Source organism: Xyrauchen texanus, chromosome 38 (assembly GCF_025860055.1).
Source record: "Xyrauchen texanus isolate HMW12.3.18 chromosome 38, RBS_HiC_50CHRs, whole genome shotgun sequence".
Lineage (NCBI taxonomy): Eukaryota > Metazoa > Chordata > Actinopteri > Cypriniformes > Catostomidae > Xyrauchen > Xyrauchen texanus.
In genome coordinates this window covers 4,432,263-4,449,821 of record NC_068313.1, presented here as the reverse complement: position 1 = coordinate 4,449,821, position 17,559 = coordinate 4,432,263, and the positions used below count along the sequence as shown (strand labels likewise).

General features: G+C 39.5%; 1 protein-coding gene across 1 annotated transcript in view; it reads right to left on the bottom strand.

Annotated features, from left to right (window-relative positions):
* atm (ATM serine/threonine kinase) overlaps positions 1 to 17,559 on the bottom strand; it is a 117,069-nt gene that overhangs the window by 23,516 nt on the left and 75,994 nt on the right. Inside the window, exons 43-50 of the mRNA XM_052110090.1 lie at positions 15,840 to 15,988; positions 15,578 to 15,682; positions 13,637 to 13,756; positions 6,743 to 6,977; positions 3,990 to 4,157; positions 3,768 to 3,887; positions 2,813 to 3,030; positions 680 to 887 (exon numbers count right to left, since the gene is read on the bottom strand). Of these exons, the coding sequence (XP_051966050.1) occupies positions 680 to 887; positions 2,813 to 3,030; positions 3,768 to 3,887; positions 3,990 to 4,157; positions 6,743 to 6,977; positions 13,637 to 13,756; positions 15,578 to 15,682; positions 15,840 to 15,988 (1,323 nt within the window). The remainder of the gene's footprint in view (positions 1 to 679; positions 888 to 2,812; positions 3,031 to 3,767; positions 3,888 to 3,989; positions 4,158 to 6,742; positions 6,978 to 13,636; positions 13,757 to 15,577; positions 15,683 to 15,839; positions 15,989 to 17,559) is intronic.

Below are 17,559 nucleotides of genomic sequence, written 5' to 3'. Positions count from 1 at the left end.
CTCTTCCTAATGGAAATAAAAATATTTTTTATTTTCCCCTTTTCTCCCCAAATTGGTATTCCCAATTCCCAATGCACTCCAAGTCCTCGTGGTGGAGTAGTGACTCACCTCGATCCAGGTGGTGGAGGACGAATCTCAGTTGCCTCCACGTCTGTGCATCTTATCATGTGGCTTGTTGAGCGCATTTCCACAGAGACATAGCATGTGTGGAGGCTTCATGCCATCCACCACTGCATACATGCACAACTCACCACGCACCCCACCGAGACCGAACCACATTATAGCGACCACGAGGAGGTTACCACATGTGACAATACCCTCCCTAGCAACTGGGCCAATTTGGTTGCTTATGGGACCTGGCTGGAGTCACTCAGCAAGCCCTGGGATTCTAACTCACGACCTCCAGAGGTGGTAGTCAGCGTCTTTACTTGCTGAGCTACCCAGGCCCCCATTTAAAATGTTTTTGATGAAAGCTAGCAGCAACGTTTTAAAGGAATAGTTCACTGAAAAGTGAAATTCTGTCATCATTTACTTTCAAACCCACTTGATTTTTTCTTCCGTGGAAAATAAAAGGAGAAACTTTTTTAACAATATCCTTGCCCTTCTTTTCCATATAATGAAAGTGAAAGGGGATTTTGTGAAATTGCCAATTAGACTTTGGGAGATGTCATCTTCTTACACTCATCAAGTCATTGACGGTTTTGACGTCTGCGTTCTCCAGCCAGAGGGAGGCCAGTCTGAAGACCCAGGTGTCATGTTCCTCTCCTAGCTCCAGGCACTGGATGTAGTTTTCCACGGCTTTGAGAAGGAAGCGGTTGCGGTCGCCCTGCAGGTTGGCCAGAGCCCTGTCGTCCAGCTCTAGCTCCCTCTGGACCTTCACTGTGTATCTGCAGAGAAATAAAAACACATTTAACATGCTTGTGGCAGCGGGGGCGTGGTCGAGCGCCCATCCGGAGAAAGTGGTAAGGGCGCATACGTAAAAGGGTCCTGCGTAAAAGCGATGAGATGTGATTTGTGCGATGCTCTGGCAGGGGAGGCGGAGCCAGGGCCGTCTTCGACAGCTCCACGTCAAGATGATGTGGGAGCAGTCGAGAAACAAAACCCTTAAGCATGCCTTCGACCAAGTGAGAGTGATCGATGGTCAACAACTCCGGCCGAGTGTCACACTTTCATATCCCTATTTTACGATTATAAACAAGCGGTTGTACAAAAGATACAACCCAGCTTTTAATACCGTGGAGCTGACGGGAAATGGTGTTCCAGGCAGCTCACTATAATCCGATGGCAGGTCACCTAGGGGAAAGGAAAACTCTATACTGCTTAATAGCCCATTTTTATTGGCCGGGCATTGGTGGCGATGTCCGCAGGTGGTGTACGGCATGCCATGAATGTCAGCTGGTGAATCTACCGGCCACCCCAAAAGCGCCTTTGCACCACCTTCCTCTAATCAAGGTCCCCTTCGAGATAATTGGCACTGACCTCATCGTGCCATTAGAGCGGACAGCATGCGGACATCACTTTGTATTAGTCCTAGTGGACTATGCAACGCGATATCCAGAAGCAGTGCCTGTGCGCAACATCTCATCACATAGTGTTGCGGAGGCACTCTTCAAAATAATCTCCCGGGAGGAAAGAAATTCTAAACCGATCAGGGCACAAACACTATGCGAGCTTTACGAATTATTGGGCATCAAGTCAATACGCACCAGCATTTATCATCCGCAAACAGATGGCCTGGTGGAGTGATTTAATAAAACCCTTTAGAACAAGACTCGTAAGTTTGTGCACGAAGATGCTAGAAATTGGGATAAATGGCTCGATCTCCTTTTATTTGCAGTACGAGAGGTCCCGCAAGCCTCCACTGGGTTTTCCCCATTCGAGCTGCTATATGGGCGGCACCCGCATTGGGTGCTTGATGTCATCCGCAAAGCTTGGGAGGAGTGACCTTCAGACGGCAAGAATGAAATTCAATACATTCTTGATCTTCGAGCAAAACTCCACACTTTGGGGCAAAAAAGCTCAAGAACGACAGAGCAGACAATATAACAGGGGAGTGGTAGGCAGGCCGGATGGCACCCCAGCCTGGATAGGGAGGTGGGGATATGTGGCAGTGGGGGCGTGGTCAATCGCCTGTCCGGAGAGAGAAAGCGGTAAGTCTAACACCTGTCTCTAATTCCAGTGAGCATGGGGAGAGCGGCATATAAACGGCCACGCCACCGCCAGACGAGAGAGAGAATTACGGGCAGCTGCACTGTATGTGTGTGTCTTTTTATTTAATTAAATATGATTTATATGGTTAAGACGGTTCTCGCGTCCTCCTTTAACCCCCTTACAATGCTGTGTATCTGCACAGGAACAAAACCAACTCTTTCCCAACAAAACATTCTTGGAAAGGAAACAAAATGCAACAGGTCTATCTGGTCTATCATTTCTAGAGTGTTTTATTTATGTTTTTCCATCTCTCTAAAAACTGTAGATCACCTATGGTAATATGGCAATGTGGTGCCTGTAGTGACTGTCCATAATCTTTTGAAGACAATGCCAAAATACACAAATAATAGTATTCCACAGTAATCACATTAATATTAGTTTTAAAGTTACTTTCTAAAACACTTCTTACAGAATTGTTTTTCTAATCAACAAATTCAAAATGTCTATATTACCACCTTGTGCATTGTTGCCTACAAGTCATTCACTAGATTCACAAAGACTAGTTAGGGTAAAGTTGGGAAAATTCTGAATAAAAGCCAGCTGAAACGTGTAACAATACACTGGCTTCCTAACAGTTTGTGAGAACTGTCTTGATGCTGACCTGTTGTTGACAACTTTTTTCTCCCGCATGAGGTCCACTTCCTCCCTGGCCTTCTCCAGAAGAGCCTGTTTATTCTCAAACTCTGATGACTTCATGTAGTTCTCAATGCTCTGGTACTGTGCATCAGAGAAACGGGCCAGGGAGAAGAAAGCCTGGGTCTTCTGGCTCTGCAGTTTAGCATCTGAACCAGCAGAGTGATCCTCAATGACCTCCACAGCCTGTCATGAACCAATCACTCAGTTACTCACTTCCAAACCTTATAAATAAGCACTGTGTCAGTTTCATGGTACTCTTAAATTTACAATTGTACTGAATGTTTATGATATTCATAAACCATAGTATTGATATGGTACTCCAAGGTTCACTACCAGTCAAAAGTTTGGACACATCTATATTTCTATATTGTTATTATTTTCCACCCCTTATTATTTTACAAAACTATGAAATAACAAATGATAGTTTGGTAATTATGCAGAGACACATCAAGAAAACATTTGAAATACTCGCTTATATTTTAGCTTCTTGGCTACATTACAGCTCTGCACAGTATCTATTCTCTCAACCAACTCCATGAGGTGCATCCTAAACAGTAAAAAAAAAAAGTAGCTTTGTGGACACATTGACTGGTTCTCCTTCACTATCTGGCAAAACAAAACACAACATAACACAACAAAAACAAAACTATCCAACATTTTCTATTCCCTCCTATCCTACAAATCAAAACATAACAAACAAAACCAAAATATAAATTTTCTATAACTGCTTATCACACAAAACACCTCAAAACAAGATTTGAATTTTGTAAAGATATTCAAACCTAGGCACTATTTATATTTCTCTATTAAATTGGCATTTAAATCAAAGGACCACCAAACTGGTCACTTCTAACATAAAAGAATATTAAATATTTTATTTTCTATCATGTCTCATGGAATACAGTATGTGATAGCTTTACCCTCTCCAAATATTTCTCCAGTATGACTGCAGGACTCTCCAGACAGGATTCAGCCAGCCAGTTCCCACACAGCCTCAAACACTCAGAATACACTGGTACAACAGCAGGATTCACACTCACCTGCTCACACAGACACATCCTGCATTATTCAGCTGTAAATCAAGTATAATCTGCACCTGTTTAATGGACTGCAGGTCCCACCTTCACCCCTCCTCCACTCACCAGATCCTCTAGTTTGTGGATCATCTGTTTGAGGAGCCCAAGTGCAAGAGCCTGCTCCTTCTTCACCCAGAACACTTGTGCCTCCTCCAGCTGCCAGGACAATGAGGTTACGGCACCACCGCTCACCACACTGTGCTGCTTCATGTGGAAGACTGCTCGCTCAGCCAGCTACAGGAACATACACATTGCACTGGGGTCATAGGTCATGCTGCTCATTAGAATTCTCTCTTACTCTTATGCTGTTAATGTTATGCTCAATGAAATAGATCTATTAGGATGAAGCATTAAAGGGTTAGTTACATTTGTGTATAGATTTTAGATATATTTTATATTTACCCATTAGACAAGCATGAACCTAAACATAACAGATAGCAAATACAGTGCATTCAGAAAGTATTCAAACCCCTACATTTTTTTTCACATTTTTCAGCCTCATGTTAAAATGCTTGAAATATATATTTTTTTTACATCAGTCTACACTTTCTACCACATTATAACAAAGCAAAAACAAGATTTTTCATAAATTTGCAAATGTATTAAAAAAATAATAATAATAATAATATCACATTGACATAAGTATTCAGACCCTTAACAAGAGCCCAGACTTAAGGGACTCAAGTCTGGGCTCTGGCTGGGCCACTCAAGGACATTCACCCAAGCCACTCTTGCATGGTCTTGGCTGTGCTTAGGGTCACTGTCCTTTTGGAAGGTGAGCCTTCAGCTCAGTCTGAGGTCTTGAGCGATCAGGACCAGGTTTTCATTAAGGAAATCTCTGTATTTTGCTGTGTACAGCTTTCCTTCAACCCTGACCAGTCCCCGCCGCAAAAAACACTCCCACAGCATGATGCTACCACCACCATGCTTCACAACTGGGATGGTACTGTGCAAGTGATGAGCAGTGACTGGTTTCCTCCAGACATGATGCTTGGAATTGAGGCCAAATAGTTCAATCTTCGTTTCATCAGACCAGAGAATCTTGTTTCTCATTTTCTGTGAGTCCTTTAGGTGCTTTTTTGTATTGCACTGATCGTCCATAAAGCCCAGATCGGTGGAGTGTAGCAGTGATGGTTGTCATGTCCTTCTGCAAGTTTCTCCCATCTCCACATATAATCTCTGGAGCTCAACCAGAGTGACCATCGGGTTCTTGGTTACATGTCTTACCAAGGCCCTTTTCCTCCGATTACTCCGTTTGGCCAGGCAGCCAGATCTAGGAAGAATCCTGGTTGTTCCAAACTTCTTCAATTTAAGAATTATGGAGGCCACTGTGCTCTTGGGAACCTTCAATGCAGCCCAAATTTTTTGTAGCCTTCCCAGATCTGTGCATCGATGCAATTCTGTCTCTGAGCTCTGCAGGCAGTTCATTTGACCTCATGGATTGGTTTTTGCTCTGATATGCATTTTCAACTGTGACTTCAATCAAAGTGTAGAAACATCTCAAAGATGATCAAAAGAACTGGGATGCACCTGAGCTTAATTTCAAAGGTCATAGCAAAGGGTCTGAATACTTATGTCAATGTGATATTTTAGTTTTTTTCTTTTTAATAAATTTGCAAAGTTATAAAAAATCTGTTTTTTACTTTGTCATTATGAGGTATGGGAATGTAGACTGATGTGAAAAAATTAATTATTCAAGTCGGAATGAAACGGAAGATGCGACTGACTTCTTTATTGTTACGTATTTCCAAGCAAAACAGCTTATTGAACAACAAAAATATGTGGGTCGGGGATTTTAGTTTATCCATTGATTGTTGATTGAATTGTAAAAATATGGGCGTTGCATAACTAAATGGAGGCAGTTCTGAATGCGAGTTCAGGCAAGCACCCCTACCACCATGCAGCTCGTGTCAGAGCCGGTTATCGACCATAAATTGAGCAGCGATCTCAACACATTTATGATCAAACTGACAACATAAACGCACAAGCACATCACAGTCTTTGCTTACAAAGACGCTGTAGAAGTTGAAAAACGAGTGAGAAAAAGACAACCATATTTTAACTTTTTAAATCACAATATACTAAATATGAAGGGGAACAAAACACTCACTCGTGCTCTGCATCCCAAGATAACTGCATTCAAAACTCCAGAGGCACCCAAAGCACTATATTCATTAGTGATCAATTCAGGCATGATATGTCTCGAACACATCCGTGAATTCGGCGTTATACCTCCTCATTCAAAATGCAAATTCAAGTCAACAGACCCATAACCAAGGAAGTTTGGGTTATGGAATGATAGTTTTGAAGGGAAACAGATGAAAATACACCTTGTCATCTTCAACAACATGCAATTGATGCTTCATTCAACTCTACACAAGGTTGTGGTATTTATAAGTAAGGGGCAGAGTTCAAGGGGACTAAATGATTGGAGAAGTCCTGCATATGTCACCAGAGAAAAGTCTGTCGTTGCACTGGAAGATCGAGTTATTACCTTTTGATTAAAGATTATGAGGTAAAAAAAACATATATATATATATATATATATATATATATATATATATATATATATATATATATATATATATCTATATATGCATGGATGAATCGTTCACAAAAAGATCAATAACATGCATTTAGAAAAAGATGAGGTAAATTTTAATTTCATGCCAACTTAAAATAATTTTTACCATAAGGCTGCAATATAACAAAATGTGAAAATAGAAGGGGTCTGAACACTTCCTGACTGCACTCTATGTGTCTTATTACATATACAAAGACATCATGGACACACACAGACATAGACACTTAAGACAAACCTGTGTGTTGCCTGCAGAACGAGCAAGTTTGCACAGCTCCATCAGGTGGGTGGAATAGGCAGATATCAGATAGTTCTTCCTGTCCGTGTCTGTCTCTGAGGATATCAGTGTTTCCTGTATGGATGAGCGCAGGGCTAACACTGGCTCTACTAAACTGAAATCACTGTCCGTTAAGAGATCAGAGTGTTGCTGCCATTTTCTGTACACCTCATTCAGACAGGAGTCACTTATAGGCCTGTTGTAAGCAGAAAAATATATGTATAGTACTGTACAGAAGTTTACATACACCTTAGCCAAATACATTTAAACTCAGTTTTTCACAATTCCTGACATTTAATCACAGAAAACATTCTCTGTCTCTGGTCAGTTAGGATCACTACTTTATTTTAAGAATGTGAAATGTCAGAATAATAGTAGAGAGAATTATTTATTTCAGGTGGGTCAGAAGTTTACATAAACTTATTTAATAGTATTTGGTAGCATTGCCTTTATACTGTTTAACTTGTTGAGCTTCTCAAAATAAGTTGCTGGAATTTTGGCCCATTCATCCAGACAGAACTGGTGTAACTGAGTCAGGTTTGTAAGCCTCTTTGCTCACACATGCTTTTTCAGTTCTGGCCAAAGAAATTCTATTGGATTGAGGTCAGGGCTTTGTGATGGCCACTCCAATACCTTGACTTTGTTGTCCTTAAGCCATTTTGCCAGAACTTTGGAGGTATGCTTGGGGTCATTGTGCTTTTGGAAGACCCATTTGTGAACAGGCTTGAACTTCCTAGCTGATGCCTTGAAATGTTGCTTCGCTATATCCACAAAATTTTCCTTCCTCATGATGTCATCTATTTTGTGAAGTGCACCAGTCCCTCCTGCAGCAAAGCACCCCCACAACATGATGCTGCCCACCCCCATGCTTAACGGTTGGGATGGTGTTCTTCGGCTTGCAATCCTCACCGTTATTCCTGCAAACATAATGATGGTCATTATGCCCAAACAGTAATTTTTTTTTGTTTCATTAGACCAGAGGACATTTCGCCAAAAAGTACGATCTTTGTCCCCATGTGCACTTGCAAACTGTAGTCTGGCTTTTTGATGGTGGTTTTGGAGCAGTGACTTCTTCTTTTCTAAGGAGCCTTTCAGGTTATGTTGATATAGGACTCGTTTTACTGTGGATATAGATACTTGTCTACCAGTTTTCTCCAGCATCTTCACAAGGTCCTTTGCTGTTGTTTTGGAATTTATTTGCACTTTTTGCACCAAACTACGTTCATCTCTAGGAGACAGAATTAGTCTCCTTCCTGAGAGGTATGATGGCTGTGTGGTCCAGTAGTGTTTATACTTGAGTACTATTGTTTGTACAGATGAATGTGGTACCTTCAGGCATTTGGAAATTGCTCCCAAGTATGAACCAGACAGGAGGTCCGCAATTTTTTGATTTTCCAGAGATATCAAGCAAAGAGGCACTGAGTTTGAAGGTGTTTGAACTTCTGACTTCAACTATATAAACATTTAAAATGCAATTCATATAGGCAATGACTTGGATAAACCTCTTCTATGATAAACTTTCTGAATTAAACATTTAGTTAGTAATAATTCCAAGCTATAGGAAGTCAGATTTCTTTTAATAAAGTTTTTAATTATGTTTCCAGGAGTATTGATTATTAGGTTAAAGCACAAATAAAAAATTATTCAAAAAATGATTTGACTTTAACATTACAACGTTTTTTCTACTTTGACAACAAAATCTCAATGTTCTCTCTTTGCACTGTCAAACAAACATCTGATAACCAGTACTGAAGCATTTTACCAATCAGAAATTAGCATAATTAATTCTGATTCAAAGTAATGGCCAGCATCATCTGCCAACAATTTTAAAATAAAAGTATACATTAGACTGCGTGCCCAATTATTAAGCAAGTGAGTATTCTGATCTTAGCATTATTTCCATGCACATTTTCCAACTCCAAACCATATAAACTTGAATGCTTATTGGATTCAAACATTTTCAGGTGGTATGTATTTGAGTAATGAGGGAGGGTTTGGTGAAAGTGACTAACACTTCATTACCTCAGGTAAAATGGGCCAAAAAAGAGATTTAACTGACACTCAAAAGTCAAAAGTTGTAAAATGCATTTCAGACGGATGCAACACTCTTGAAATAGCTAAACTATTGAGGCGTGACCACCGGACAATCGAACATTTAATTGCGAATAGTCAACTGGGGTGCAAAAAACACATGGAGAAGAAAAGGCGCAAATTAACTGCAAAAGACTTGAGAAGAATTAAACTTGAAGCTACCAGGAACCCATTATCCTCCAATGCTACCATATTCCAGAACTGCAACCTACCTGGAGATCCAGAAGTACAAAGTGTCAAGTGCTTAGAGACATGGCCAAGGTCAAGAAGGCTGAAACACGCCCACCACTGAATATATTCAGAAGCTGAATTGTCAAAATTGGGCAAAGAAATACATGAAGACAGATTTTTCAAAGGTTTTATGGACAGATGAAATGAGAGTGACTCTTGATGGACCAGATGGATGGGTCAGTGGCTGGATCACTAATGGACACAGGGCACTACTTCGAGCCAGGTGCCAGCAAGGTGGAGGAGGGGTACTGGTGTGGTCTGCTATCATTAAGGATGGACCTATGAACCTGGACTGAAACTCAACTCTCAAACCTACTGCCAGTTTCTGGAAAGTACTTTCTTCAAGCAGTGGTACAGGAAGAAGTCCTCAGCATTCAAGAAGGTCATGATCTTTATGCAGGACAATGCTCCATCACATGCATCCAAGTACTCCACTGTTGGCTAGCCAGCAAGGGCTGCAAAGATGCCCAAATAATGACTTGGCCCCCTATCTCATCTGACTTAAATCCTACTGAGAACATGTGGGCTCTCTCTTCTCAAAAGTGAGATTTACAGTGAGGGAAGACAATACACCTCTCTGAACAGCATTTGGGGGGCTGTGGTTGCTGCTTCAGCAAAAGCTGATCGTGAACAGATCATGAAACTGACAGACTCCATGGACGGAAGGCTCATGGCAGTTATTGAAAAGAAGGGTGGCTATATTGGTCCTGAATATTTTTGAAAGGCCAAAAATATTATTTAATTGGATTTTGTGTTGCTTATTTATTCCACTTACTCTAAAAATTTAGAATAAACAATTGAGTTGGGAGAAATTACTTTTGTAATTTAGTTTAATAATTGTGCACACTTATATATTCTCCTGAGAAATAAAAACAAAATTTTCTTTGTTAAAAATTCAGGTTTGAGGTTTGCATTGTGCATTGTGTTTGTTCAACAATAAAATGAATCCTGAGAAATACAATTTGCCTAATAACTGGGAACACAGTGTATACATTCTGAATCTATGTACTGATTATCATTGTCCCATGTCTGTCAAACATATTGAGTGGTCCAAACATCATCTGCAGCCTGAAACTGAACTTTTGACCAGATGTTAAGAGTGAATGGACTTGGCTGCATAGGAAAGCTATAGGATGCTCCCCATTTAGTGAATGACTTAAGCTCCAGTGTGCTGTTTGTCTCAGAACAATTCAAAACACACCTTCTTTTCAATCTAATTCCAAATAGAAAATGTTTTTCTCAAAGTGATAATGCACAATAAATATAGGATTTCTAATGGAAAAACTAGACCTATTGTCCACTATAGTGGATTTTGTGTTTAACAGCGTGCCATTTCGCAATTAATCACGCAAATTTTAAAAATGGCATATCAGATGAAACGAGAGACCCTAATATTTTGACTCAAACAGGTTTCAATGTAAAAACGTAAGTAGTTTTGTTGATGTTTCTTTCAAAGACAAACTGTGCTGTGATTGGCGCCATGTTGTTTTGTCACATGATACCGTGTGTCGGAATTTAACCCTTTACTGACAGCCCAGAGTGTTCAGAACTGAGATCTGTCTGTATAAATTCATTTAAATTATGTTTTGCTTATAAATTATGCATTGGCAAAACCAAAACACAATGTCAGTGAAGAAGGACTTGGATTTGCACAAGGTTAAAGGAATATTCCAGGTTTAATACAAGTTAAGTTTAATTGACTGCATTTGAAGCATTTGAAGCATTATGTTGCTTTCTGCAAAAAAAAAAAATGTTTGCCATTGTCAGTGAATTAGAAGCTGGGTTTCAATCCATGTATTATAATGCACAATTTGGAATATTGCATAATAACTGCTGAATGGAAACACCATGATTCATAAATGGAAACCTGTTTTTGTTTTCCGGTCTCCAGTGTTTTCACTCACATTGGCTTGTGTTTTTAGCAGAAAATTTGATGTTTAGCGTATTAAACTTGTAAATATTATAAAATTAAAAACATGTGGCCCCATTTTGCTCATACTTTACAGAATTGCGATTACCATCTTTTGACAGTTCCTCACTCGAGTGGGTGGATGACATGAAGTAATGGTTCGAGGTTCGTTACGTAGATATCGTTAACTCTTTTGAGCTGTTATGACTGCCAACAACTGCACAAATTAAGCCTGAACTAATTTCTACTCCAACTAAATGCGGGTTCACACTGTATGATTTATAATAGTCCTTTATGATTGTTGCTTGTCAGACTGTACCATATGAATGCATCGATATCACCATGGCACACTGTGCGACATTATGTCAGACTGCACAATACACATAGTTGCCGACAATCATCCAGACCAGTGAACGTGACTCGCATTACGGGAGTGTTGCGGAATAGAAGCGAAACGGCAAAATTTGCCCACCACGGAGGAGCATTTTCTTTCTCTCTCTGAAAGTCAGGACATCTGCATTTACGTTGCTCTAATACCACTCCATCATGAGCATAGGCTAACATTTACAAGAAAGATGGATTTTGTCAAATAGGCCTATAGTAAGACAGCTTGATCACAAATAGAGTAAAGTACAGGTGTTGAGAATGAACGTGAGTGCGGGAGGTAGCGGGTGGAGTGGAATATCTCATCTGGCCGTCGTAATAGCAGTCACACCATACGAATACAATGCTAAATTTCTAACACTGCCAGAACTTCGTCGGAGGCGAATAATAGCAAATGCTATTAACCGGCCATCTGTGAACATGTCACACTGAACGTTGTAAGATTGCTGATTTTGCCCTGAGACAAGAGAAATCCTTGTCTCAGATGGCCGAATCGTGCCCAAAATCGTGGTGCACACACACTTTAACATATTTAATGATTGTTGTTCTCCATTTGGTCACTCGTTTCGGTACTTTTCCCTGATGTGTTAGATGCACGATCTATCGGCTGCTGATATATATCGGACAATTATTGTCCATATAAAAACCCTCGGCATATCGGTTATGAGCAGGGGTTAAACTGGGCCAGTATGGTCCTGAACAGCGCTCCAGCACTTTCGATTCCAAAAGGAAAAAAAAGCTTGTTTGTCAATCAATTCCATTTATTGTGCTCTCTGATCTGGTTTTTGTTTGATCCATTTGACACATTCCATCTCTATTTATCGAATGCACTTGTTCAAAATATGTCAAGTTCATTATCCTTCCTTCTAGTCAGTTGCGGACTCTGGTAAAGGCACGAGACCGCACGCCACCGCATACAGATGTGCATTCCGTTTCAGTATCACGCCATGGTCTGACCTCAGTTTCATAGAAATTGCTTAATATGGCAACTGCTCACCCATTTTTTTAGATCCACAGGTATGCTTTACAAAGTTTGCTTAGTTTATTAAAAAGCTACCCGAAGGGGTTTAGAATCCAGAATCAGTCACATCAAAGCAACATCAACAAGACTCTCAAACAACTGGAGATCAAAACACCACTCGACCAACACACTGTAAAAAGTTTCACTGTTACATGTATATTTATTTGAGTCCTCCATTTTTGTTGATTCAGTATTTATTTTGATTTTGTATTATTTTTTATTTGTTTATATTTTGATAAAGAAATCCCCATTTAACCCCTGGTTATGAGCATGAAAACTTTTTATTTGATAAAAAGAAATGCGCATTAAGTATGATGGAAAAATAGGACTCCTATTTAATTTATTAGCTCCAGGGGCGCCGTATCATGGCTGACCCTGCACTCTGACCCCAGCTTAGCTGGGATATGTGAAAACCAATACATTTCACTGTATATATGCAAAAAAACTGTGTGTATAATATGTGACCAAAATAAAGGATTCTTCTATTCTTTCTAACTGGACCAATCATCATGTCTGAAATGTTGCTCTTGTCATCCTGACATAATGGTGTTCTAAAAAATCCAAAGCCTGCAAAGAGTTTGTAGAGCAAATAAGTCGAATACAAACCCGAACTGTGCCGGAAAAGAGCACTGAAAAATATCTTATAGATCTGCACGTTAAAGTCATAAGGATGGAGGTACACACAAATTGCTCCCAGAACTGTGACGTGCTGTTGCTCCCAGACATGAGATGTTTACAGTGTTTTGTCTGAGTGTGCTAAACTGAGAGTATGTCTGAGAGTCACAGTGGGTACAATTTATCCGGAAGTGCCGATTTTGTTCATTTGAACACATGGGATGAAAATGTGGCTTTATTCGCACATTGTTTTTGCGATAATATGCTTTTCCCACAGAAATTAAATTCACAATTTACTGTAACCCCCCCCTTTTTTTTTTATAATAATAATAAATAATGCAACAAATGCTGGTGATTGTGCTAAACTTGTATTGAACCTTTTTTACTTCATGTTAACAAAACATTTTTAGAGTTTTTAAATCCAAAGATGTCTAAGAACTTGAAAAATATGTTTTAAGATCATTTTCATGCTTTTTTCCCCCTCCTTTTATATACACCCAAACATTGAAATGATAATCTTCAGAAACTAGGAATTGAGAAACAAACTTGAAAGCAAAACTTTTTATGCTTTTAACTTTTCTAATATGATGTTGTTTAATGTGACCTGGAGAAAAGCTTCTGGACGCTCTGAAGTTCACTGATGCGCTGCAGATTACAGAGAGCAGGATAGAGTGAAGATACAGCCTCCAGACTACCACGACACAACTCCTCCACCTCATGACCTCTGAAACAACACACAATTCAGATGGATGACAAATTATCAAGTTATTCAGTTATCAAGTGAAGACAAGAAACATCTATCCACCTTATTCCTGAACATGGAAGTGTTCCATGATTCATAATGGAAACCTGTTTTTGTCTCACTGGCATATGTTTTTAGTGGATAATAGATTATGTGATGTTTAGCATTAAAAATTTATAAAAATTGCCAAATAAAAAAAAACATGTGGCTTCATGGTGCTTAAACCTTATAGAGTGAGTAGATGACATGACATAATGGCCCGAGATAAGTAATGTAGATAATATTAATTACTTAAATGATTGTTGTTCTTAATCTGGTTGCTCATTTCGGTAGTTTTCACTAGAGAAGCACCGATGTATCAGCTGCCGATATTTATCTGCCAATTATTATCCAAATAAAAAACATCGGCATATCGGTTACGAGCATGAAAACGCCAATATGAAAAGAATTATGGTTTACTTAGAATTAATAAGTAACAGGCTTTGTACAAACACTTTAATTTCAAATGCACAATCCAGAAATAATAATTGCCACAATATGTAGAAGGGTTTGCCCTCCGCAGAACATATAATATAACATTTTAATTTGTTCTTGTTATCACGTTAATGAGGAAAAATCACCATAAACGGATGAGACAGTTGTGGACGTGGCACTTAGCTATAGGCTACATGATGAAGAAAGCCATCCAAATGCTTTGAAACCAGCAGACTTTGTCTTCTGTGACATCTGTATAATATCCAGTAATGCTACATGATTGATTGATTGAGTTAAGATTGAAATCACAATATGGCCTAGTGAGATTACTAAACCTTAAAAGGTTATGTTTTAAAATACAGGGTTCCTTTCAGAGGTGTTATCCCTAAGCCTATTCCCCATTCCTTTTTTAGGCTTTACCTTCCACTGTGAGAGCTTTGGAGTGCAAAAATGAGGGTGGTTAAAAAGTAACGGTAATTTGGAACTCACTCAAAAGAGTTTTTTTTTTAATTATAAATTCTGTTTTTAATGATCTTACAGCATGGCGATAAAGATTGTGATCCCTAAGAAGTGCCCTCCAAAGGCATAATTTAGGCCGTAATTCAGCACTTCAGTCGGCGCTGTGTGAGCAAGCGGCACCCTCTAGCGGTCTAGAGGGCTTTCTCCATAATTCATTACACCAATCTATTTCATAATTTAAAAAGTGAGGTTTGTTTCTTCGGTTAACACTTTTTATTTTTCCATGATGTGGTTGACATTTCTGTGGAATTGCCCAACATATGCCTAATATGAATTTATGATGTTCTATTATATACAGTACAAACGTGTAAAATGTGAGTTTTATTGTGTTGAACTCCAACAGTTACAAAATAACCTTTTTTCACATCAGTCATCATACATGTTTTGTATCATTTTAAATATGTTTATTTTCTATTTACGTTTAATTGTGGCTCTCTTTAAAAAAATTGTTCAATAAATCCAACCCATGTTCAATAGAAATTATTTACTGTTAGAACAGTGAAAAAGATTTTGCACCTTATGTATATTATTAAAGCATGATTCCAAAGTAAAACAGTGATCTGATGACAAAATAAGGTGAGTGGCAAAATATCGGTAACAACATTTCGTTTTTTTGTTAAACTTTGTATCAGTCAAAAATGTTAATACCGGTGCATCCCTAGTTTTTACAGTGCTTTTTGTGGAGGCTGGAACCAGTCCAGTGGCAATCAGAATCATTGCACCACCCAGTGGTTAATCATGAAAAATGTGAATACATAAAATCAATGTCCCACTATCCAAGAAATACACCGAGACATGGATTGCGGTTACCTGGCGTAGTTGAGGGTTTGCTCAAACAGTGAGAATTCTCTGTCCCTCAAAGCTTGCAGTGCGTTGAAAAAGGACTCATTGATGCCAGGCTTCAGTTTCTCATTTCTAAATGGATGAAACAGATGAATTTAAGAAGTGGCCAATAAATGGCTATTTCAAATGGTATTTTAGACACGTGATAGATACACAATACAATTTTGTTTTGTTTCCATACATCGGCCACCCCATATGTGCATGTACAGACACATGCACACACACAAACCTCTCGGGCAGGTCACAGTCCCACTGTGTGTTTCTCCAGGTAGCTTGAAAGCGAAGCTCTCTGAGTTCAGGACCCCACTCCACACCCTCTCTCTCCAGCCCATTAAGATACGTGCTCAGAATACTACATAAACCAAAGTTCTGCAGACCCTGAGAAACACAAGCACTCAGCACTGTTGACACATTGCAATGATCATCTGAAAGCATCCTCAGGATATCACAGTAACAGTAGAAGCTGTCACCTGCATTTTGAACAGCCAAATCTTGGTCTCTTTTTACAGAAACCCACCCAAATGTAAAATAAATTCATTTCCAATAATTCAAAAATAAAATATGTTTGAAAACTTATAATGAACTCACAAATATATATATATATATATATATATATATATATATATATATATATATATATATATATATATACACACACTCACCTAAAGGATTATTATGAACACCATACTAATACTGTGTTTGACCCCCTTTCGCCTTCAGAACTGCCTTAATTCTACGTGGCATTGATTCAACAAGGTGCTGAAAGCATTCTTTAGAAATGTTGGCCCATATTGATAGGATAGCATCTTGCAGTTGATGGAGATTTGTGGGATGCACAGCACGAAGCACCCGTTCCACCACATCCCAAAGATGCTCTATTGGGTTGAGATCTGGTGACTGTGGGGGCCATTTTAGTACAGTGAACTCATTGTCATGTTCAAGAAACCAATGTGAAATGATTCGAGCTTTGTGACATGGTGCATTATCCTGCTGGAAGTAGGCCATCAGAGGATGGGTACATGGTGGCCATAAAGGGATGGACATGGTCAGAAACAATGCTCAGGTAGGCCGTGGCATTTAAACAATGCCCAATTGGCACTAAGGGGCCTAAAGTGTGCCAAGAAAACATCCCCCACACCATTACACCACCACCACCAGCCTGCACAGTGGTAACAAGGCATGATGGATCCATGTTCTCATTCTGTTTACGCCAAATTCTGACTCTACCATCTGAATGTCTCAACAGAAATCGAGACTCATCAGACCAGGCAACATTTTTCCAGCCTTCAACTGTCCAATTTTGGTGAGCTCTTGCAAATTGTAGCCTCTTTTTCCTATTTGTAGTGGAGATGAGTGGTACCGGTGGGGTCTTCTGCTGTTGTAGCCCATCCGCCTCAAGGTTGTGCGTGTTGTGGCTTCACAAATGCTTTGCTGCATACCTCGGTTGTAACGAGTGGTTATTTCAGGCAAAGTTGCTCTTCTATCAGCTTGAATCAGTCGGCCCATTCTCCTCTGACCTCTAGCATCAACAAGGCATTTTCAGCCCACAGGACTGCCGCATACTGGATGTTTTTCCCTTTTCACACCATTCTTTGTAAACCCTAGAAATGGTTGTGCGTGAAAATCCCAGTAACTGAGCAGATTGTGAAATACTCAGACCGGCCCATCTGGCACCAACAACCATGCCACGCTCAAAATTGCTTAAATCACCTTTCTTTCCCATTCTGACATTCAGTTTGGAGTTCAGGAGATTGTCTTGACCAGGACCACACCCCTAAATGCATTGAAGCAACTGCCATGTGATTGGTTAATTAGATAATTGCATTAATGAGAAATTGAACAGGTGTTCCTAATAATCCTTTAGGTGAGTGTATATACATACACACACACACTGTATTTAAGATTTGTTTATCCTGTCTTTGAACACCTGTGATTCAGGCTCTGTTTGC